The sequence below is a fragment of the Acanthaster planci genome, linkage group LG09 (genome assembly GCF_054643075.1).
Source record: "Acanthaster planci isolate LZ-2023a linkage group LG09, COTS_SCS, whole genome shotgun sequence".
Lineage (NCBI taxonomy): Eukaryota > Metazoa > Echinodermata > Asteroidea > Valvatida > Acanthasteridae > Acanthaster > Acanthaster planci.
Genome location: NC_141785.1, coordinates 5,350,255 through 5,374,290, shown reverse-complemented (window position 1 = coordinate 5,374,290; position 24,036 = coordinate 5,350,255). Strand labels below are relative to the sequence as shown.

The 24,036-nt window shown below is 40.5% G+C and overlaps 2 protein-coding genes and 1 long non-coding RNA gene across 5 annotated transcripts; 2 read left to right on the top strand and 1 right to left on the bottom strand.

Moving 5' to 3' along the window:
• Positions 1–790: 790 nt before the first annotated feature.
• LOC147798041 (uncharacterized) lies at positions 791–23,615 on the bottom strand. Of its 3 annotated transcripts, none has more exons than XR_015426482.1 (6): positions 23,120–23,615; positions 22,129–22,218; positions 21,883–21,982; positions 21,116–21,292; positions 15,221–15,289; positions 797–1,444 (listed from the first exon to the last, which is right to left on the bottom strand). It is a non-coding gene; the product is annotated as an uncharacterized LOC147798041 (long non-coding RNA). The 3 variants fall into 3 exon arrangements; XR_015426483.1 differs by having other exon boundaries at positions 22,159–22,218; XR_015426481.1 differs by lacking the exons at positions 21,116–21,292; positions 21,883–21,982; positions 22,129–22,218; positions 23,120–23,615 and having other exon boundaries at positions 791–1,444; positions 15,221–15,359.
• On the top strand, positions 2,669–5,831 carry LOC110976961 (uncharacterized). The gene is made up of 2 exons (XM_022230700.2): positions 2,669–2,855; positions 3,758–5,831. Exon 2 carries the CDS (start codon positions 3,789–3,791, stop codon positions 5,661–5,663), a length of 1,875 nt encoding a protein of 624 aa, XP_022086392.2. The 5' UTR covers positions 2,669–2,855; positions 3,758–3,788; the 3' UTR covers positions 5,664–5,831.
• On the top strand, positions 8,853–20,523 carry LOC110976966 (uncharacterized). Its single transcript, XM_087141394.1, has 3 exons — positions 8,853–9,072; positions 9,877–16,409; positions 16,781–20,523. Exon 2 carries the CDS (start codon positions 9,927–9,929, stop codon positions 11,925–11,927), a length of 2,001 nt encoding a protein of 666 aa, XP_086997520.1. The 5' UTR covers positions 8,853–9,072; positions 9,877–9,926; the 3' UTR covers positions 11,928–16,409; positions 16,781–20,523.
• Positions 23,616–24,036: the final 421 nt, after the last annotated feature.

Here is a 24,036-nt window from a genome sequence, read left to right as displayed (position 1 = left end):
CTGGGAGGTGAGCAGGCGTTGCCAGATGTCACTGATGGAGAAACCGATGTCTTGGGGAAACGGTGTCGTGCTTGAGGATCTCCAAGGCTTCTCTGATGCATCTTGGGTACCAGTTATCGATGCTAGTGATGAGATGGGCTTGATCCCAGTGGATGCGGTGGTCTTCGGAGTGGGAATGCTTGACTATCGCCGACTTCTCGTAGTCTCCCTTCCTGCCATGGGCTTGGTGTTGAGTCTGGTGGGGAGGTCACTACCAGTCTCGCCAATACACACTTTGCCGCATTGGCAAGGGATCTTGTACACCCCTGGTCGGTGGTGCAGATCTTGTCAGTCCTTGTGGGATGTCAGCATGCTGCGGATCTTGAGAGGAGCTATGTGGGACACCTTGATGCCGTGCTTGTTCAGGATCACTGGCACCAACAGCATCACATGCAGCATACCACTCCAGGCAGCCGTTCCATCCCATGAGATGTTCGATACCGCCACACCTTCGATCCGAGGAGCCAAGATGCATCAGAGAAGCCTTGGAGATCCTCAAGCACGACACCGTTTCCCCAAGACATCGGTTTCTCCATCAGTGACATCTGGCAATCCCTGATCACCTCCCAGTCCGATGGGTCCTCCTTACCCTAGGACACCCCCACTCGGCCTATGGGTCTCCTATACCCTTGGCCCTCACCCCGCACCTACCTATGCCCAACTGACATGTCTCAGCGACCTGCAGAACCTTGCCCTGCATGAGCGCCCACCACCAGCATCCTCATCACACCCCACTGCATCCAGTCAACCTTATATAACAGCTCCATCATTGCATCTCTTCAGTCTCCTGACAACGGACTGAGCACGCAGTCTGAAACGTTGAGTGTAGTTCCGGTTCTTTTCAGAACCACACATACTCATAAGAGAGATATATTCCTTCGCATGGTGCTACCGCAAGCCTTTTCACCTATTGCTGTCTTTCACCATGAATACCCTGAAATTCCATCTAAGTATTTGTTGCAATTAAAAAAATTGAAAATGTTGCAACAGCGTACAAAACATATTGGATGGATAAACTGCATCTTGTAAAATACGAACCAAGATTTTAGTCTGCATAACACAACTGGGGCTAAATTTCTGGGGTGGGGGTACTCAGGGGTACACACATTTTTTCAAGAGGACACCACTAGAAAACTAGCTGCAGTGGCATTACAACAGAGATTATTAAACAGATTTCAATAGGGAGGGGCACAGGGAATTCCCCTCCCCCGTATTAATGCCGCTGATTGCAGTACTCCATCTAATCAGAAAACTTTCTTGTTGACGACAGCAAACTTGACAATGTCCCTGAATGTGCTCTCGACGGCCGTGTGCAAGACACGGTCACTGGTCCTCAGGTTGAGATCCTCTGGTCTTTGCTGGCTCCCTTTAGACGTAAACAGTCCAAAGCTACTGCTTTCCGTTCCTGAGGAAACAACGAGAGAAAAGAAAATGAATTTTTCATCCAGTGCCATTCTCATCTTTTCTTCACTTGGATTGTTCATCCACCTTGGGCAGACACACCCCTCCTCATCAGGAAATGACTAGATACTAACCCGTGAAACCTGGTCTGCTATTTTTCTCAAGACTCTTAGAGGGTTCATGCTTGGACTCTGTTTCTGCATCAATTGAAAAAGGAAATCCCAAACACAATGATAAAATTGGAAAATGAATAGCATAAATGGGTCGGATTCGAACCAGGGTCTATAGATCTGTAGTTCAAATCACTACCAACTAAGCTATCAAAGCGACGTAATGGATTTGCATTTTTGAAATGTCTTAAATGGTGTATCGCATTGTCCCCTCTTCACGAATCATTTGTCACCCCAGCTACTGAAAAAAAGTAGCGCACCAGGTTTCACGGGCTAGTATTAAGTCGCTTCCTCCTCATCAGCTGACCACAGCCATACTGGTGGTGGGCAGTCTTCATGCTATTGGTAGCAATGTGACCATGGTGCTTGCATTACCTAGGCGTTCATGAACCAGCGAAGTGCCTGTTCCCACCAAAGGCGCCTCCGTTACGTGGAGAATAGTCCCCTCTCTTGACCCAGCGTGGGGCTCATTGGTTGTGCGATCCAAGAAAACACACCACTAACACCAAACTAAAATATGACGACTTAAAATTTTACATTCTAATTCTTAAGAATCTTGTTAAACGTGTTACAATGGAGACAACTGAGTTAACTGTGGTCGACTGAAGTAAAAAAAAAAACCCGCTGTTTAAGATGTCCTAAGCAGCTTTACTATGCTTTTTAACTGACAATGTAGCTTGTTATGAAACTCAGATTACAATGCGATTTCACTATCAGAGAGATTGCATTGCTCACATAACTCTGTTGAACAAATGGGTATTGAAACGGCCAGAAAAAAAAATATTGCACTTATCCATAACTGGTCTGTCGGGGCAGGACAATCGTCCCAGTCTCAAAAAAGGCACAAAGGGCCATTGAAGTTAAATGAAACATAAACTAGCCTACGGCAGCGTAAATATGAAAAACATAAAAACCTCCCCACTTTGCCCTGATTTATTCAACATCATGACCATGTATGTCAGTGGATCTGCTACCAATTATGCAAAAGCGACCATTCGAGTTTGATAAAGGGAAATTGTGTGTGGAATCATGGGACCGACTGATACAAGCAGACTAAGGAAATAACCCAGTCTCCATCTTTGTTCAATGTCGCACAGTGCATGTACAATGTACTGCAAAACTTGGAGCAAAGAAAGTAAGGAAGTGCAGTGACTTGTTCATGACTCGGGGCCAGGATGGCTGAAGTTATTTAGAAGTGAGTGCAGTGTCCTAAGGAGGGCTACCATAGATTTGACTACACTACAGGTGAGTTAAAAAAGGGAGAAAATCAGCAAAGGGAAGTTGCCCAAAGTACAAAAGGAATTAATGTTACATTTTCTACAGCAAATATGTACACACATATACATAAATGCATCATTAATCAATGATTTCTCAGGATACTTCCTGATTTCAGGATTTTAAAATCTGGAAAATCCTTTGTTTAATAAAGGTGTTTTGGGGAATAAAAATATGAATTCCTGCCATTTCAAAACTATTGATAAAGTGGCTGAAAATTTCCGAATGCACTCCACTGATATTCAAATACCGGGAGTTTGGCCAATATATTGACACAGCTTTTGTTCACGGATTCCCCAACATTCATTACAATTCCAAACTCAAGTCTCCAGTTTGTTCTTGGTACTATTTCGCATACTGATCTTCCAGTTTTGCACAACTTAGGAACTAACGGACATGTGCATGCTCCAACTGAATACTGTGACCCACTCTGTGAAAATGAGTCACAAGTCGCCGGAGCCATGTTTGAGTTTGACTTTGTATTAGATTGAGAAATTTGAGTTCTTGCTTTTGATGTGTCACTCAGTTTGGCGTAACAAAATGGACATTGTGCAGACATTAAAATGTTCAGGATTCCGATTGCAATACACACTGCAAGATTCTTTCAAAGGTGTTTAACTCAAAAGTGGCTTTGGCAACATGACTCACTTTCACAGAGCAGGTCACGAGTTAAGGGACTTATGTCACACTCTATTTTTATGGTCACCAACCAGGTGTCTATGTTATTGATAAGGAAGGGAACCAGTCTATCCAGGTTCTACATACATGTACATGTACACAGTGTCCTCACTTGAATCTACAGTGCATTGCATTATTAGAATTGATTCAGCAACACTGATGGCCTCTATACTTTGTTTTGGTTTAATACAAAGGTCTATGTAACTTCTGCAAATTCTGACTACAATGGCAACTGGTGGTACAGCTGAGGTCCTGGGGAAGATTGGTGAGCGTCATCTAGAATGCTCTATCTGCTTCAACCGATTCACTGAGCCCAAATTTCTTGACTGTTTGCATACGTTTTGCTTGAAATGTCTCCACAATCTCAGAGAGATAGAAAGTCCCCAAATTCTGAAACTTAAATGTCCCTTGTGCAGACATGAAACCACACTGGCAAACAAAAGACTTGAAGATCTGCCAACCAACATCACACTGAGTGCCCTCGTGGAGGAGTTTACCGTACAGGAAAAGCTTTTACAGGGTCAAGGGTCAGAGATCAAATGTCAAAGCTGTGAGGAGAAAAATCAAGCAACTTTATTCTGCATGGACTGTGCTCAGTTTCTGTGCAAAGACTGCCAGAGGGTACATGAACGCCTGGCAGGGACAAAATCTCACAGAACCTACACACTGGCTCAGCTTCAATCAGGAGAGATTGCCTACAAGAGCAAACTAAGAGAAGAACCAAAATGTGACAAACATTCCGACCAAAATCTGAACATTTATTGCTACAGATGTCAACAGCTGGTTTGCATAACTTGCTGTTTTATTGACCATCGAAATCACAAGTGCGTTAACCTTTCCGAGGCTTTTGGAAAATGCAAGCTAGAGGTTGAAGGACTTAAGGTGAGGGCTGAAAAGAAGAAGACAGAACTGAACAATGCAAAGGAGAACACGGCAAAGTCTCGTAAGAATTTAAACACCATGTTTGAAGCCACCAACAAGAAGATCTCGCAAAAGGTTGACAAGGAGGTTGCTAGGATCAGGGCAAAGGGGGAGAAATTAAAACAAGAGGCCAAGGAGGTATATCAAGACAGAGTCAAGGTGTTTGACTCGGCTGACAATGTCAATGACAGACAGCTGAGGGTGGTAGAGCAGACACTGGAGGAGATGAACCAGCTTCTGGCCCCAGAAATCATGCACGGAATCGTACATCTCAGGCAAAAGTTCTTGCATTCCCACAGAGAACTGACAGAACAACAGCCACAAATAGTGCCAGAGCAGTTGCACTTCATTGACTTTCAAGAGAGTGGTGAGGCGGAGAGGTCTCTTGGAAGGCTGATTCTGAAAGATGAGTCAAGGTGGCAACTGAAGAAAGAAATAAAACTGGACGGGAGGCATTCAATTACTTCTGTAGCAGTTTTCTCTAATAATGTAATCGTCACAGCAGACTATGGATACAAACAGCTGGTAACTTATTCGCCAACGAGAAATCACAAATCTCCTTTCATCTCCCAAGTAATACAAAGTCATGATATCAAAGATCCGTGCCAAGTCACAGTCAACAGACTAGATCACCTCCTTGTCCTAGATGGTCCTGCAGTCAAGACCTTCAGCAGAGAATATCAACTCCTCCATCAGTTCCAGCCAGGAACTGATTCAGGCCGCAAACCAACCTGCCTGGCAGTGGATGAGGACAATCTGATAGCTGTGGGCTACAAGGCCAAGGGAGAGATCAGCCTCCACAACCCAGATGGAACCCTCATCAGGAAACTACCGGCATCGATGCTTGCAGACCGACTGGTCATCAGCAACAAGCAGCTCATCTACACCAACCAAGTGAAGGGGAAATTGGTGTCAATAGATTACCACGGCAACATAGTATTCATGACAGATGAACGAAGACCAAAGAGCGTGTGCTGTGACAGTCAAGGCAAAATCTATGTTGCCAAGGGTAACCTCTCCTTGCCAAGCGCAGGAGATATTCACGTCTATAATGCTCACGGCAAATACATTGGATGTGTCATTAAGCAGTGCATGCTCACTGTTGCCATGACATTCACACCAACAGGCGATCTGGTGGTAGGCAGAATGGGCTTCTTGCAAATCTACCATCGAGCGTGACTACAGGCACCGCACAAAATTTGTACCTTACACGAAGAAATTTCCAATATATATGCTACTCATTATTGACGGATCGTTAGAAATCTTGTCCTTTCTAGAGTCAACTTATAAAAGGCTTTGAAAATGGATCATTAAGAAACTTGCAATCCTCTCTGTCACATACATCCAGCCGTCAGACTGTGACAAACACAAAATAATCAGTTAAATGGATTATTTGTTTTTTTGCACACTTGCATGGTTAAGCCTTGTTAAATCAAATATGCAAACTTGTCACAGTGCCGATTTCAGTACCCTTGACATCAGTCCAGTTAAGTCACTCATCTGTGTCAATAACATCACAAGCTGTATACCATTGCAAAGAGGACATTCTGCCCTTTCTAGAGATATATTTCTCTTTTCCATATATAAAGTAGTTTTGTCATCACAGTAGTTTTATATCGCTATACTTTAGGGCTGTGTTGAATATCCGAATAACCGAATATTCGATCATCAAATATTCAAATGTTATTTTTCAAATTTGAATATTTGAATGCAAAATTCACGAAAAGGAAAATTTTCCTTTGTTTTAAATGAGAAATATTCCACTATGGAGGCTTGTTTCAAGCAGATTCAAATGCAAAGCGTCAGAAACCTTTAAAACGTAAATTATTGATAAAACAATTTAAAAGGAATAGAAATTTTCAACAGGGCAAGAAGTCTTGTTCATCTCTTCAATCTTGCTAAATCATGGTTGGAGATACTCCTAGATGTGAGGAGCTATTATAGTGATTATAATGTGCAATTGTGTAGGTTATTGCAAGTGATATTGTATATGATTTGTTCATCAACAATCTGCCGTTCAATACGACCGAATATTCGGATATTTGATCAAATTGAAGGTCGAATTTTTCGAATAGTAAATTATTCGAATTGACTCAGCCCTACTCTACTTTTATGCAGACACCCTGCACGTTAACTTCTTTTGACTCTCTGACTAAAAAAGGTATTTATGAATGGGAATAAATATACTCTACTTTTATGCAGACACCCTGCACGTTAACTTCTTTTGACTCTGACTAAAAAAGGTATTTATGAATGGGAATAAATATACTCTACTTTTATGCAGACACCCTGCACGTTAACTTCTTTTGACTCTCTGACTAAAAAAGGTATTTATGAATGGGAATAAATATGTGTTTGTCCAGTCTGGAACTAACATTTAAGACTGAACACTGATTGCGCCCTCGCCTGCAGCTTGGGCATTTAGTCACGTTCTTTCTCCTGAGCAGCCAAGCATGTATTTATTAATTAATGAACCAAATGCTTGGTGAAGCTGTCATGTGTAGTGGCAAGTATTTCACTATCAACCACACAAAATGTAGCCATTCTGATTAGTTGTGAAACGGAATTACATTAATGAATGCTAACGAAAAGAAGCAGAGAAAAAGCTGTTGAAAAGTTTGGAATGAGATTCAATTTTTCTGTACCTACTTCACTCTAGAATGTACTGCATTGACCTGGCTATCTGGAGAATTGACACTTTGTAGGCAGTGAGAGCTGCAAACTACATGCAAACTGGACATCGGCGAATTTGTTGAATGTATTCAACACATAGTACAGAACAAGTGATAATTTTAGGAGGAAAAGTCAGACACATAACTTATTACAGAGACCTGTCATACATGTACACTGTAACGAGATCTGTTCATGCATATTCATACATATATGACCTTTGTCCTGCACCTTCCTATTGTGTGTAACATGACAGCAGGACCTAAAAGCACTGTACCACCTATGTTTGTGTGATTATTTTGTCTGTGCCCTTTCTTGCTTTGTCACGTACACATGTCTATGTACTTGAGCATATTATGATTGTATATGTACATACAGATGACACTGACATTGTAAACTGAAGTATATTAAAAGCAGTGCCCCAAAGAAAAAAATACCAACAGGATTTAATTACCCCAAAACTGCGAAACTACACCTCGCAAAGGGGTGTTTTCCAGAGAAAAAGATTTAACTTCGATTTGACTCATCATCTGATGATGACAAAAATCCAGCTGCCATTGACTTACTATGCTCAGTGTAGTCTTGCTGGTGACCACTAATAGTGACTGTTTGCCAGTCTAATCTGCCCTACCCTGCCCCTTCCTCCTCTTGGTGCCACCCATTTCTTTCTCCATTAGCTCCTCCCCTTGCCAATCCTCCACCACGCAGAAGTGAGGGTAGCAGATGGCCAGGAGCAACATTAAGGAGGGGTGTAACACATTTACTTTGTTTGGGTTACATCAACCTTAAACCTTTGGCCATCAGCTTCAGCAGCTTCAATGGGCTAGTTTTATGACTTCAGGGTTAAGTTCATGCTCCTGCCCAGATTGGTGATGAACCTCTAGGGCTGTGAACAGACAAGACACTAAACCTCACACAGTAAACTAAGCTTGCTCGACACCTTCTGTCAGAAAATAACCAGAGAGAGAATGAAGGCGTAAGAGATTTCTTCTGCTGCATATCACAATTTGATAACATTATGCCCTGGTTAATCATAAATAGATCAGGATAACAGTGAACCCCAATAACACAATCTAACTGGGGCAATCCTATGCCAAGCCAACATCCATACATGGCCAGGCGGGGATTTTTTTGACACACTTTGTGTTTTTCAAAAAACAAAAGACAACATGTGTTATTGTTGCAGCTAACCATTTTGAGTACCTCCAAAGGATCACAAAATGATCTCCTGTATCAAAAATTTCCCTCAAAATAGAGTATTCAATTATTATAGTTGAATTCAAATGGTGTCATGGCAAGACCCAACAGAATTATCCAGTGAAAATACAATTTAATTTTATTTTCAGACTTTTTTGTCCTGGTCTTGAGCACTATATTTGTTCTATTAGGATACCACTTAATATGTTTTTACAATTATTTTAATTAATTAGACTAACTACTTCAGCTCTGCTCCGATACAAGTGAGGACTTACAGGAGTCTATGTTTTTCATGATATACATGTATCCTAATTTAGATTTTTGGCAATTTGACAACAAAACAGGTTTACCAAAAAAGACATTATTTTCATTATTTGGCTTTATCATAAGTGATTTGTTATTTTGCCATAGGTATTGAAGCCATATATTGGACTTTGCAAGCTCTTCAATCTTGTACCTGTGTTATCAGCATTGTAACATGGTACATTGTAATTGAACATTGTCATTAGAACCTTATCTAACAGCAATGTCCAACTACCTCCTAACCGAAGGGTAATGGGATCCCATAACATCTGCCTCTTGGGATTCTAAAAATACAAAGGGGAATTTGTTGATAATGATGCTCTCTGGCAACAAGTCCATCATAAACCGACTGATCATCGTGGCTTTGACAGTTGCCGACTCCATTTTCACAGCTAACTACATGAAAGATATTCTCCAGGTCAGTTTCAAGTATTCTATCATGTGCATTATGTTTGCTTTGTTAGTTCATTCTCCATGGGTTTTGTCACAAACCTTAGAACCTCTGTTATATGGGGACAGGTGGTCTAGTACATCTGTACGCTCACAAATTTGTCCTCTCAAAAACAAAACTTGGCGTGGCAATTCCTACAAATGAAAAAGCTCAAACCCCACATCTTTATTTAATGGAAACTGATATCTTTATTCAATGAATGATTTCTTGCAATCAGACTCCAATAGAGAGAATTTCCTCCTTGCTGCTTAGAATCATGGTAAAAATGCTTTCCTCTGGAGTTTTCTCTGCAGACCAGAAAGTCGGTTCATATACATCTTCCAAGACAAGCATATCAGCCAAAGTTTTTTGTTCCCTTTCATTTTCTTCTCTCCTGTCCTGTTGAGGCAAACCCATGATTTAGCTTACTGCACCTGATAAAGCTTGCTACTCTAAAAACACGCTTGCCTCCTCTAAAAATATCTGTAGCAGCTGGCAATGATTCTGATTATGCAACTGACTGACGGATCAATCTTGGCAGGGAATATCAGGCATCTAGAAAGTTTTCATTATTCTATCATTGCAAATCAATTCTGTGCTTAGTCCACTTTTGCTGGGCTTGAGCAGCAGTGGCTATGAACAATGTTTTTCCAAATAGTTCACTGCAATTTTTCCAACGGGATTGCTTGGTTGCCCGATACTGTTGTGGATTTTACTTAACCAGTAAAAGCCAATCTAATCACACTACAATGTAATGTTCCTGCGACTTGTTTATACCTGATCCTCTCACAGATGCAGATCTGAAAGAATATCTGCTGATTTTCTCACATCTAATCGAAACAATGGCAACAGGTGGTACAGCTGAGGTTCTGGAGAAGATCGGTGAACGTCACCTGGACTGTTCCATCTGCTTCAACCGTTTCACTGAGCCCAAACTTCTTGATTGTTTGCACACATTTTGCTTGACATGTCTCCACAACCTCAAACTCAGAGAAGGTCCCCAAATTCTGAAACTCAGATGTCCCCTGTGCAGAAAAGAAACCACATTACCAAGCAACAGACTCGAAGATCTGCCAACTAACTTCACACTGAGTGCCCTGGTAGAGGAGTTTGAAAAGCAGAGACAGATTTTAAAGGGTCAAGGGTCAGAGATCAAATGTCAAAGCTGTAATGAGCAACATCAGGCAACTTTATTTTGCATGGACTGTGATCAGTTTCTTTGCAAAGACTGCCAAAAGGTACATGAACGCCTGGCGGGGACAAAATCTCACAAAACCTGCACAACGGTTCAGCTTCAATCAGGAGAGATTGCATACAAGAGCAAACTAAGAGAAGAACCAAAATGTGACAAACATCCAGAAATGAATATTAGCATTTATTGCTACACATGTCAGCAGTTGGTATGCCGAACTTGCTCTGTTCCAATTCATGACACACATGCTGTTGCCAACATCACTGAGGCTTTTAAAAAGTGCAAAACCGAAACTGCTGAACTGATAGCAAAGGCTGAACACATAAAAAAACAACTAAACAATAAAAAGGAAAACATAGCAAAGTCCTACAAGAAAATGGACACCATGTTTGAAGACATCAACAAGAAGATCTCCCAAAAGGCTGACAAGGAGGTTGCTAGGATCAGGGAGATGGAGCAGAAACTGAAGCAAGAGGCCCAGGAGATCTACCAAGACAGAGTCAAGACAATGGAGACTGCTGAAGATACCATCAACAATGAGCTGATTGTAGCAGAGCAGACACTGGACGAGATGAACCAGCTCCTGGCTCAAGAAATTAAGACAGAGATTTTACATTGCTGGCAAAAATTCTTGAATTCCAACAGAAAACTGACAGAACAACCAACAGAAAAGTCACATTTTGTGCCTGAGCAATTGCTCTTCATTGATTTTCAAGAGAGCGATGAGACTCTGAAGTCACTTGGAAGGCTGACTATGAAAGAAAAATTAGAGTGGAAATTGAAGAATGAAATGAAACTTGCTGGGAAACATGTCTGTACTTCCATTGCAACTTTCTCCAATGATGAAATAGTCACAGTAGACTATGGATACAAACAGCTGGTAAATTATTCACCAACAAGCAACCCCCAAGTGCCTTTCACCTCAAAAATACTCAAAATTTCAGACATCACAGACCCATGCCAAGTTGCAGTCAACAGACTAGATCACCTCCTTGTCCTAGATGGTCCTGCAGTCAAGACCTTCAGCAGAGAATATCAACTCCTCCATCAGTTCCAGCCAGGAATTGATTCAGAGAGCAAGCCAACCTGCCTGGCAGTGGATGATGACAATCTGATAGCTGTGGGCTACAAGGCCAAGAAAGAGATCAGCCGCCACAATCCAGATGGATACCTCATCAGGAATCTACCCACATCACTGACAGTAGAACAACTTGTCTTCAGCAACAAGCGGCTCATCTACACTAATGAAACAAAGGGAAAGATCAGCCTCCACAAGCCAGATGGAAACCTCATCAGGAATCTACCCACATCACTGAGAGTAGACCGACTTGTCATCAGCAACAAGCGGCTCATCTACACTAATGAAACAAATGGAAAGCTAATATCAACAGATTTCCATGGTAACATAGTATTCACAGCAGACATGCAAAGACCAAAGAGTGTATGCTGTGACAAACATGGTAACATCTATGTTGCCCAGGGCCAACAATCTTCACCAAGTGGAGGAGAAATTTGTGTCTACAGTGCCTGGGGCAAATACCTTGGATGTGTTACTAAGGAATTCATGATCACAGTTGCCATGGCGTTCAAACAAGCAGGTGAACTGGTAGTGGGCAAATTGGGCTTCTTGCAAATCTACCACCAAGTGTGACATTTTTCCACTTGGCATCTACCCAAGGCCCAAAATAGTCTCCAAAAGAAAACTTGTAATTCAAAGCGTCGATTAGTGAAAGACTTTTAAATAAGTCACTTCAAAAAACTTGCATTTCTCTTTGTCATCACAGTCAGTAAAACAAATCTTTTGTAGCTATAATAGATGACTGTATTAAATCAAAAACCCATTTTGGATCAAAAAATTATCAAAAAGCTATAAAAGATCATTACTCTCAGTCAAAACGCAAGCCATGTAGGTTACTTTATTTGTAAAAAGACTTTGTCTTTGGAAAGTCATTTTATACAAAAACTGATTTTAACAGTTTATGTTTGAAACTATTTCATTTAGTTTACATGTCCATTTGATTGACAGTGTTTATAACATACATGTACATTATAAACTTAATGTTTAGCAGTTCTGATGTAGTCTGGATGCTAACAAATTATTGCAGAATTAATCAAAGATTGTAGAACACTGCGTACCGGCACAAGATGGAGAACTTCACCGTGAATACTTGAAAAATGTAATCGCATGCACAAAACGTGCACTGCACAGGCGTATCACTTGCTCAAATGGCGCCCATGGTGATTACATCTTTTGGGCAGAATTCTTGCTATACGATCCTTGGAATTAATCATACACAAAAAAGCAGCCATCGTAAAATGGACAAACAAGTAATAGTTTACTAAAAAGATGAACAAAGAAATTGACTGGAGCAGGATTCGAACCTGCAACCTCTAACACCGTACCAATGCTCTACCAACTGGTGTTTCAAGTTATGGCTTCTGGCTCGCGCCCCCAAACAGAGATATTGACAAATGGGAAGAGCCACCAACATAGGGCTGGATCGCTCAGTTGGTAGAGCACTGGTACGGTATTCCGGAGGTCAAAGGTTCAAATCCCGCTCCAGTCAATTTCTTTGTTCATCTTTACAATAATTTATAAGCACCTAGTCAGTTTCCTGATAAAGTTTCTTTCAAGTAATAATTTAAGATGAAGAAATTTACAAGGGAGGTGGTTGCTAAACAGAAATAACCTTTTTCTTTCAACTGTATACAGACGAGACTGCATTGATTTGACTATCTGGTGTATCCAGGTTTTCAAGAACAAAACAGGATTTCAATAATTGAATATGTTGATTTTTTTTAAATGCACATTACACTGTAGCTGACATCAGCTTAATTCCTAGAGCCTAAGAGCAGAGCCAAAGTGACAATACATGAAAGTACTAATTTGCTCTCGGACAAGCACTAAGTGTACAGTATTTCTGAATATACGTCGGGTAAGGGCCAGCCTGTAATTGACATTAACATCTCCCCAGGGCAAAGTACATCTTGAAAAAGGAATGGCTTTCATCCAATGAGAGACAGTATGAAGCTGCTAAAAAAAGTGCAGCTAACAGCTCCTTTACGTGGATCCTTTGTAAATACTGAAAAATTCTGCTGCATTACTATTCCAGAAAGCAACCTGATTTTTTGGTGCTCTGGGTATGTGGAAAATTGGAATAAAATTGAAGGTGGCCTTCAACTATCAAAGCAAGTTTATTAATCTCGCAATGAACATGTATAGTTTCCTGAACAGAAAAGTTATGGATTATCAGCAGTGCTTCGAATCTCTTCTAAAGTGATGGAAAGATACCGGAATGTGTTTCAGCAAATTTACTCTATTGTTGTGTAACTTAAAGCCATTTTTGTTGGAAAGTATGTCACGACAGTTTTGTAAAGAAAAAGTACTCAGACTGAATGTTTTCGACTAAATCATTTAGTGGTTAAATGCAGGTTAACCATGATCATTATCAGAGAGAAAAACATGCTTTTCTTTTGAGAAAAGTTTTGATGAAACTGTAATTGTTATGAAAGACAAAAATGACTGTTCTTTTGCTGGTGTATTAAAATCGCTTCACAGCACGCTAAGTAAACAAATTGGTAAATTGGTCTGCAGCTGAAAATTGAATAAAAAAGATTTCCTGTTATCTTTAATCGACTCAGGCTTTTTTACGGTCGAACTGTTTTAAGAGCCCACGATTAATCCATGCCAGGTGGAGACAGGAACGACCAAACCTTACAACTGCCGTTCCACTGACTTTCCAAAAGTGGGCGAGCTACAAAGTGAACAATAACCTCAAATTATGCACTTGTGGTTTCTCATTTCTAAAATTGGGGGGGGGAATCAAAAGAGCCACTGTCACAAAATGTGGAAGGGGGCGTGTATACACCTATGCCATGTGACCATACCTACTGATATCAGTGACAAACATGGAACTTCTCTCCATTCTTTAGACCTGTTGGACGCTGAGGAGAGTATGCAATGCATGTTCTTAATTTAAAAGGTCCAAGTCCTGAAACTGCCTAGGCATCGAAAATATTTAAATAAAATGAAATATTCTGCCACACGTTGAGGTGGCAAGAACAGAAAATCAAGGTAGGTGGGATAACAAATTCACCATTATAATTTTTTCGGGGGAGGGCAATCTGTTTTGGGGAGAGGCGTAAATTTCCAGGGAGAAAGCAGAGCATTCATCAGCTAAGCAACAAGTGCTCAAGCAAACTGCTGTGTAGAAAGCACATGATGTAATTTACTCCAAACTTTTCTCCTATACTACAATCCGGGCCAAAATGGTTGGGATGCATGTCATTGATAATAGTAAAAGTAATTAGTAATAGTAATAATGTTGTCATCTCGAGCCGGAGCACAGACTGTGCAGTAAGACCAACATTCAGAGGGGGCCCAGGGGTGGGGCCCAACGAGATTTGACCAGCATTGTAGTTACAGGACCTGCATGCCTCTAGGACCTGCATGCCTACAGGACCTGCATGCCCACAGGACCTGCATGCCCACAGGACCTGCATGCCTTCAGGACCTGCATGCCCACAGGACCTGCATGCCCACAGGACCTGCATGCCTTCAGGACCTGCATGCCCACAGGACCTGCATGCCTGCAGGACCTGCATGCCTCTAGGACCTGCATGCCTACAGGACCTGCATGCCTCCAGGACCTGCATGCCTCCAGGACCTGCATGCCTACAGGACCTGCATGCCCACAGGACCTGCATGCCTACAGGACCTGCATGCCTACAGGACCTGCATGCCTACAGGACCTGCATGCCCACAGGACGCATGTCCTGACTAACATCTAGCTGCCCTGCAATGCTGAAACGCATGCTATCTTGGTCTTCATACAGAAAATGATTGACGAACAAGTCCTATACATCAGAGTAAGGGCAAATCCATATTAAAAATTAATGTCCCCCTGATGCAAAGAACATCTTGAAATAGTTGGTGATACTCACTGCTACATTCGACTCCGGCGGACCAGCCAACCGAGCCCGGCAAGCTTGGTGGTCGAGTGGTCAAGACATCTGCAAAAACAAGGAGGTTGTGGGTTTGAGTCCCTCCATATGAGTATAAGGGCATAGTCCATTATTTAATTCTGAACATTTCCCTGAGGCAAAGTACATCACTGCTACATGTACCAGTACATCTGACCCGGACCGGCCAGCCAACCCCGACAAGCTCGGTGGTCCAATGGTTAAGACGTCTGCACTAGTAAGCAGGAGGTCATTGGTTCGAGTCCAACCCAAGTAAGCTTGTGAAGTTTTTACAAGCTGCTGGACAAACACTACGTATACAGTGATAAATGTATGTTGGTGAAAGGGCAAAACGCATAGTTTAAAATTAACATCTCCCTGACGCAAATTTCCTCTCAAATATTACTAGAAAGTCAGCAATTTGCAACCTAGAGTTGTCTCAAATTTGTGTAGATATTGCTAACCATTTGCTGATAATGAAAGACCCAAGCAGGGCTGTCATTTTCTATTATAAACCCATCTTACTCTGTGTTCAGCAACTTTTATATCCCCTGGCTTGCGTCTTTGTAAATTTTTCTAAGTAGGTCTGCATATGCATATTAATTGTACTCTAGAATAGAGAATGTTAAAATGATTTCTATTACATGTTGGATTCAACTTGTAACTCCATCACTGCTGCTGGGGATTTTAATGCTCAACTGAATGTTGATTTAGTCCTACGCCATCTTTTCATGAAACTTTATTTCAAATGTTTTTGCTGTATGTCATGATTAAAATCAATGCATGTAGCATTTTTCCAACAAAAAATAACTGGCTTTATAATTAAAAAAATTAACTTTATTATGAAAAGTTTATCGAACAATTTGTCTGCCACAAACTGGACTTTGCAAGCTCTTAAGCTCTTAGACTTTGTGACCATATCAATCTGTATTGTTAAAATCATGTAGTAGGTTAATTCTGTTTGGACAAGGTTTGGACAATAAAAATCATGAGATACAACAGCATGTGCTTTGACAGATTCGAAAAACAAGCAAGTTTGTACTTTGTCATCTTTGTCAACAGCATCCTAAGGCAATGATTACTCAAAAGTGAGTGTATAGACTCTCAAAGTACAGGTACATACAGGAGACTTCATCCACAGAGAGACAATTTCTCAAGGATATTTCGCAAGGTGAGTTTCTTCTCTCATAATTTCAAAGAATGTTTGCTTTTTGTTTGTTGATTGGAGGTTTTCTATCAAACAGAGCAACGAGAGTGCAAAAGATCAATTCTATTTATGAGTAAATGTGCCAAGCAAACCATGGTGCCTTCATTTGTTATTTCTGTCTGTTTCCATTTGGCTGGACAAATTGACAATGATCGCATATTATCTTTGTTATAAAAGCCTATCAACTGGCAATTTTCCCAGTGGGCTTAGATGTAAATACTTCCAAGGGGTTGCCCAGGGTCTGTTGTAGCTTTAGCTTAAAAGCTTAACGCAATACAATAAATAAACCAAGGTTTCCTGCAACACTGACTGGAATAAATATAATCCTTTTACAGATCTAGTAGATTTGCTGAAGTTTTCTTCACATCCAACCAAAGCAATGGCAACTGGTGGTACAGTTGATGTTCTGGAGAATAACTGTGATCCCAATCTTCAGTGTTCGCTCTGCTTCAACCATTTCAGTGGACTCAAAATACTGAACTGCATGCACAGGTTTTGCTTGAAATGTCTCAACAATCTAAGAGATAGTCAAGATCCGCAGGCCTTGAAGATCATATGTCCCCTGTGCAAGAGTGAAACCATGTTGGAAAAAAATGGGGTAGAAGATCTACCCAAGTACACACATGCAATGGAGGAGGACTGTGAAAAACAAGAACAAGTACAGGTACTGAGGGGTCAAGGGTCAGAGATCAAATGTCAAAGCTGTGATGACCAAAATCAAGCAACTTCATTTTGTGTGGGTTGTAAACACTTTCAGTGTCAAGAATGCCAAAAGGCACACGAACGCTTGCCAGTAACAAAATCTCACAAAATCTACACAATGACTCAGCTTCAGTTGGGAAAGACAATATGTGAAAAGCATCCAGAAATGGTTCTCAACATTTATTGCAACACATGTGAAGAGCTAGTGTGCCCAACGTGCTCTGTTCTGAAACACCAAAAACACACTTGTGCTAATATATCTGTGGCTTTAGAGAAATGTAAACAAGAAATTACAGAACTGATGGCAAAGATTGAAACAAAGAAAAAAGAACTGAACAATTTCAAGATAAATACAGCTGAGTCTCGCAAGAAACTAGACACCATGTTTGAAGCCACCAACAAGAAGATCTCCCAAAAGACTGACAAGGAGGTTGCTAGGATCAGAGAGATGGAGCAGAAACTGAAGCAAGAGGCCAAGGAGATCTACCAAGACAGAGTCAAGACATTGCAGACTGCTGATGATGCCAACAACGCAGAGCTGACAGTAGCAGAGCAGATACTGAACGAGATGAACTATTTCCTTGCTCAAAAAGTAAAGATTGAGACGTTATTTCTAAAAAAAAAATGGTTGCACTCATTCAGAGAATTGACAGAACAACAGCCACAAATAGTGCCTTACAAGTTGCAATTCATGGACTTTCAGGAGAGTGGTAGTACAGAGATGATACTTGGAAAGCTGATTCTGAAAGATGAAAGGAGGTTGGTGGAGCCAAATTTGAAACCAAAGTCAGAGTGGACATTGGAGGTGAAAATGAAACTACTTGGAAAACATGCAATTACTTCTGTTGCAGTTTTCTCCAATAATGAAATAGTCACAGCAGACTATGGACTCAAGAAGTTGGTGACTTATCTTCCCACAAGCAACCCCGAATCTCCTTTTACCTCCAAAATACTAGCAATTCAAGCCATCAATGAGCCACACAAAGTTGCAGTCAACAGGCTAGACCATCTCATTGTCCTAGATGGTCGTGTAGTCAAGACCTTCAGCAGAGAATATCAACTCCTCCATCAGTTCCAGCCAGGAACTGGTTCAGGCCGCAAACCAACCTGCCTGGCAGTGGATGAGGACAATCTGATAGCTGTGGGCTACAAGGCCAAGGGAGAGATCAGCCTCCACAACCCAGATGGAACCCTCATCAGGAGACTACCAGCACCAATGATTGAAGATCACCTGGCCATCAGTAGGAAGCAGATCATCTACAGCAACAACTCAAAGGGTAAACTGATATCTAGAAATTACCACAGCGGCACAAAATTTATAGTGGACACACAATATCCAAAGAGTGTATGCTGTGACCGTCAAGGTAATATCTATGTTGCCAAAGTCTCCCGCTTTATGTCAAGGGCAGGAGATATAAATTCCTTTGATGCTCACGGTAAACACATTGGACAAGTTACTAAGGACTGTAAGCTTACAGTAGGCATGACATTCACATCAACAGGTGATCTGGTGGTAGGCAGACTGGGTTGGTTGCAAATCTATCATCCCAGTTTAGAAAATGATTCTGCATACGAACCCAAAATCTCTGCTGGAAAAATGTATACCATTTAACTACAGAAAGTCAAGTACATTTACATGTACATCTACTTATTGTTAGTCATTCATTTTGATGAAAATGACAGTTCTGTGAGTAAACTTCAAGCAGGCTGAGTCATTTTTTTAACAAAACTCCAGACAAAGTCTGTCAATATCACATCTCTTAATAATCAACATATAGTAAATCACGCAGGTGTATTGATGTATCAAGTTTCCCTCAAAAAAGCACCGCCTAATATTAAGGAAGCTCAACAAATAATAGTGGCAAACTGTTGATTAATTATAATGAATTCACCCGAATGTAGGTGAACATACAAGTACGCCTGTGTGTCACAGCCTGAACAGGATTATAGATGCCTATACATTTAATAATGGACAAAATCAAATAGACACATCCCAATTTTCAGTTGTCAATATTCCTAAATGTATATTTTCTTTAAAGCACGTTTGCAGAAAATGTTTCCCACTTACAAACAAAATATTCTGACCAATCCAGTGATAACATCCATTTAGAGTAAACTAGCCCAAGAAAGGGCACTGATTCCATGGAACGCAACACTGGGATTGTATTGATTGGGCCAAACAAAAATGCAAACTTACAGGCATTGAAAGCACAGTGTTTAGCTACTCAACAGTGGAAGGGATTCATTACCTCGTATACATGTACCACGTGACAGGGAAATTGTGTAACCATGACAACAAAGGCACTTCTGGTGCTGTGAATTATGGTTATTTCCTGAACTACGGCTGCTTGGCTTTGTGCCTAGCCACTAGAAGAAGCACTGCCTGGAAAACGAGTTTACAAGTCATTCTGGTGGCTAGGTGCAGGTACAGACAAAGTGGGTGTAACCAATCTTCCAATATTTCCTACTTTAAATGGGAAACAGTATCAAAGCCTCTACAACAAAATGGCCAAGGAGAAAATATTTACTTTATCAGAACAAGATGTCATTTGGCTACAAAAACTCTCACTGTTAATGCTTTCTCAATCTCAATCTTGTTCTCATACCACAGAGATTATGTAAAAAAAGAGATTGTGCACACACCTAATGGCTGTCAAATTTGTGATATACCATAGAGATTGTTTTGATTAAGTAAATTACCACAGAGATTATATGTTCTTTGTATTTAATCATGCAAAAAAAGTAGCAATTTAAGAAACAACTGAATTTAATGCCAAAGAAAAATGAGTGAGAAATTGTTCAATATTTTAGATTGGAAAAAGATTCTTTTAGCCAAATAATTATACTCTGTATTCCTGCATGCACTGCATGCACTTAACTATCAGGCATGTCTACAATCCTGGACAAATGTCGTTGGAACATGCCTCGCCCCCTGTCAATGTTGCTTAACATTGGGTAAGTTGGGTTGAATCTTGGTCCAATAAATGACCGCAACACTGAATGGGGGAGCGGGGATCTTTTCACCGTGCTTTCCACAAGGTGTTCCAACAATTTTGTCCAGGATTGTAGGTCATGAGGCCCATACAAAGAAATGGATATTGAGTCTCAATGATTGAATTTGTTCTATCTTCTGAACACTGGTCTATGATTACCCCAGAAAAAAATGGAGCTGACAATGGCTTAATTTGTAACATTATTTTGCACTTAAAGATCATTTTAGTGACAGCTTAGAATGGTATGCTAATGACTGTGTATGGCTGACATTTTTTCGAAAAACTAAAACTGTGTTGCATTGTTATTCCAGAATATGACCGATTATTTGCTGAATCAGAGTATATCAATGGTTGGAATAAATAGCAACTTGATTCTTCTAGGATCACATGGAATGTCTCAGCTCTGTTAACAAGTGCCCCCCCCCCGGCCAGACACAAGAGACTTCTTAAAGTGAAAAAACATAAGACAGTGACGCAACAATAGGAAACTTCAAACGTGCAGCATTAGCAAGTCTATCCCTCAAGCTTAATGGCGCTGTTTTAATGGCAATAAACCAAAATATGTGCCCTGTCGTAGCCATGTGATATGCTGGCGAGGGTTTGATGCTAACAATGAGGGTTTGATGCTAATAATGAGGGTTTGATGCTAATAATGAAGGTTTGATGCTAATACCTTTCCACATTCTTGAAAAGTAAAAACCGATGTAAAACTGACATCTCCAAAAAAATGTGTTTTTGCTTAAGCAGCCCCGTTATTTTGTCGCAATACATTAGCATGCGGTTGATTTCCTTGTTTTAACAGCGACAAAGGTCACGTTATTTTGATTCCCCCATGGTCAACAGAGGGCTCCCTGGCACTGGTGGTCTTAAACTGAAATTGGCACGCTGTAATATTTTGTTAACAATAAGGCCAATATTAAGTAAGAAATAAACAATTCGCAAAATTTTAAGAAAAGAAAATTGGAGAGAACGTACCTCCTCATTTTCCAATGGCAGACACATCTCCAGGTGCAGCTGCATGGCAGCGCTCTCGTGTGTTGCAATGAGGGCACTCCCCAGCTCCTAACGGTCAGTGGGCTGAGGGGTTTGTCCCTGCTTGCACTGCCCGAGGACGTTCCAATGAAAGTGGTTAACTTAGCATTTATTACATCTCTACGGAGAAAGCAAGAAAGTAATTACTATGATACACAACACATATGCAGTGGTAGATACCAGCTTGTTAATAATGTTCCAATTTGAAAAGGCTCCCTTTAGATGTAAAAAGTCCAAAGCTACTGCTGTCCGTTCCTAAGTAAACAACAAGACTGGAAGAGAAGAGAAAATGAATCATCACCGGGTAGCCATTACCACTCGGCAAGCCGTAATACTGCAGTTTGGCTGTGTTTACTTTTGGTATGAATCATTACATCAGATTCCAAGAGAGGCTGAACTTGCAAACACAAAACTCTTGTGTGATGGTTTCTAGGTACGTTCCTAGAAAGTTCAGCCTCTCTTTCAGATCAACAGCGGAAAACACCCATACTAACACAAATGTCAGAAGTCATACCTGAACTGACCATGACAGCTTGACTGTTGTTCGAAGCTGCATAACACTCTACGGAATTTGGAATAGCAGCTTTTGAACAAATTTTATTAGCTGAAAAATGATTCCGCTGGAATGGACTCTTTCCCAATGAAATCCAAGTTTGTAAATGACTAATAACACACAAGACAGTGAATTCTTGATAAAAAAAAAACCTCACCTGTTTACATGGGTGAGTTGACTGCAGCCGATTGTGACATGCACATAAGGCCAATTTGGGTCGAGAGGTCACGCAGTAAACTTAGCTTGCTGGATATTTCCTGTCAGAAAATAACCAGAAAGAGAGTATTTATTAAGTCTGGCAGGTCAGCATTGAACATCTGATGAAGCTTTGGACAGATGAGACACTGAACCTTATGAAACTAACTCAACTCAGCACACTTGACACTTTCTGTCAGAAACTAACCAGGAAGAAGGAATGAAGACTGCAGAATACCTGAAGATAAACAGACGAGGCACTGCACCTCATGCTGTAAACCTAGCTTGCCGACACTTTCTGTCACAAAATCACCAAAGAAAGATGGAATCATTGGAGGTCAAAAGTCTGCAGCACATTTTGTTCTTCAAAACAACTCACCTGGACTAGAAGGCTGTATGTAATCTGAATCAAAATAAAACTAAATCCATGCATTTTACACAGTTGGTGTCAACCTCTGAACTGGCATTCTAATTCAAATGTTTTTGTGATGCACTGGGTGTACTCAAACAATAAATACAAGGCACTTCAACAAAAAAATTATATTATTGTTTGAAACAATTGACTGTCTAACAACAATCGCTGAAATAACATTTAATGTGTTTATATTCAATATTTATATTTCAAGGCTGCCACTAAAATCTCGAGGTATGAAAGGGGCTTTAATTTAGCATTTGATGGACTTGTATTTTTAATTTAGGGCATTACAGTTTAAATAAATTCATTCTATTTGTTGCTTCAGTTATATATGGAATATTGTAAAATCTTTTTTCCATTAGACAACTTTCAACTTTTCAGGCAATAAAAAGCGTGAAGCTCACAGAGCCGCATCACAAAATTCCCTTACCGGAATGCCAAGTTGCTGTAAACAATCTTTTTCACAAGCAAATGTAGTTTAATCTAATTTGGTGGGGGTAGGGAGTTTGCTGCTCATGTACTGCTCTTTGTGACTGAGGTTGTAAAGGGTATCCAAGTACCCAGAACCTGACTGTTAATTAGATGCCAAAACCGGCCAGCCGTTACGGACTGTTGCTAACCATGATGCACTTATGCAGTGTATAGGCCGTTTGTCAATAGTTGCTTAACGATTTTCATGTACATCTACACATCTGTGAGCATCCGACTAACTTCTCCACAATGATGACTCAACAACCTCAGGTTCATTTTATTTCACACTCAGACACTTTAACATGTTACTCACTGACTCTTTTCATTGTAGTTTAAATTGCAAAGAAAGCCCAGACAAGTCAATTTTGGGTTACAGACGGAATGCAGGGAGAGTGAGCGTGCCAGCAGCTCTGCAGTAGAGTGGGCTTGTAAGCAACGGAAAATAATATACATGCAGGGTTTCGTTAAAATTTCAATAATAATTGCAGGTACTTGCACATTAAGGGAATCAGGTACTTGGTTCTTTTTCTTCTCGTAAACAAGCACCCCTATTAAATGGGAGAATTTCATTTTGTGCAAACATTAAATTTTTGCGCAAACATCTATGAACAGCAGCACAGAATACACCTGGTGACTATTGACTAATCTGGCTTAGCTCTATGGCAAAAGTTCAAGCACAGGCCAAGAAAGCATAATGTGTTTATCTAAAGATAGTAGATAGCAGATGCCAATCACACATTTATGTCAAACATTCCCAAGTTGTTCTTAAAATTGGGAATTCGCTGTCCACTGCACTGTGAGTGTGCAAGCTTTTCAAATTTGCAAACAAGTAAATATTAACCAGATTAAACGAGTATGATCCTTCAATCTTTGCTCATTCTAAAAGTACAAAGGAGTAAACACAGCGCCACTTTTGCCTATTTTGTTCGGCAACACAAGTTCTAACCTAATTGCCTAGGCTAAATGTGTTCAGTGATTTTATCTAAGGATAGCAGACTTCATCTGTAGACAGCCAATACGTGAAGGATGAACTCAAAAGTTAGTTCATTGAAAGTAAGTAAGTTTCTTTTTTTTTCCCACAAAAGGAGTAATGGCAGAACGGACTGCAAAGGGGGTAGTGTATTGGTGATTTGTTTTCAACTAATGTGAATTTTCTCAAAACAAAACTTGAATATGGCAACCTTTGGCCGACAAGTCATACCTACGTAATTATAGTAAAATAATATTAAT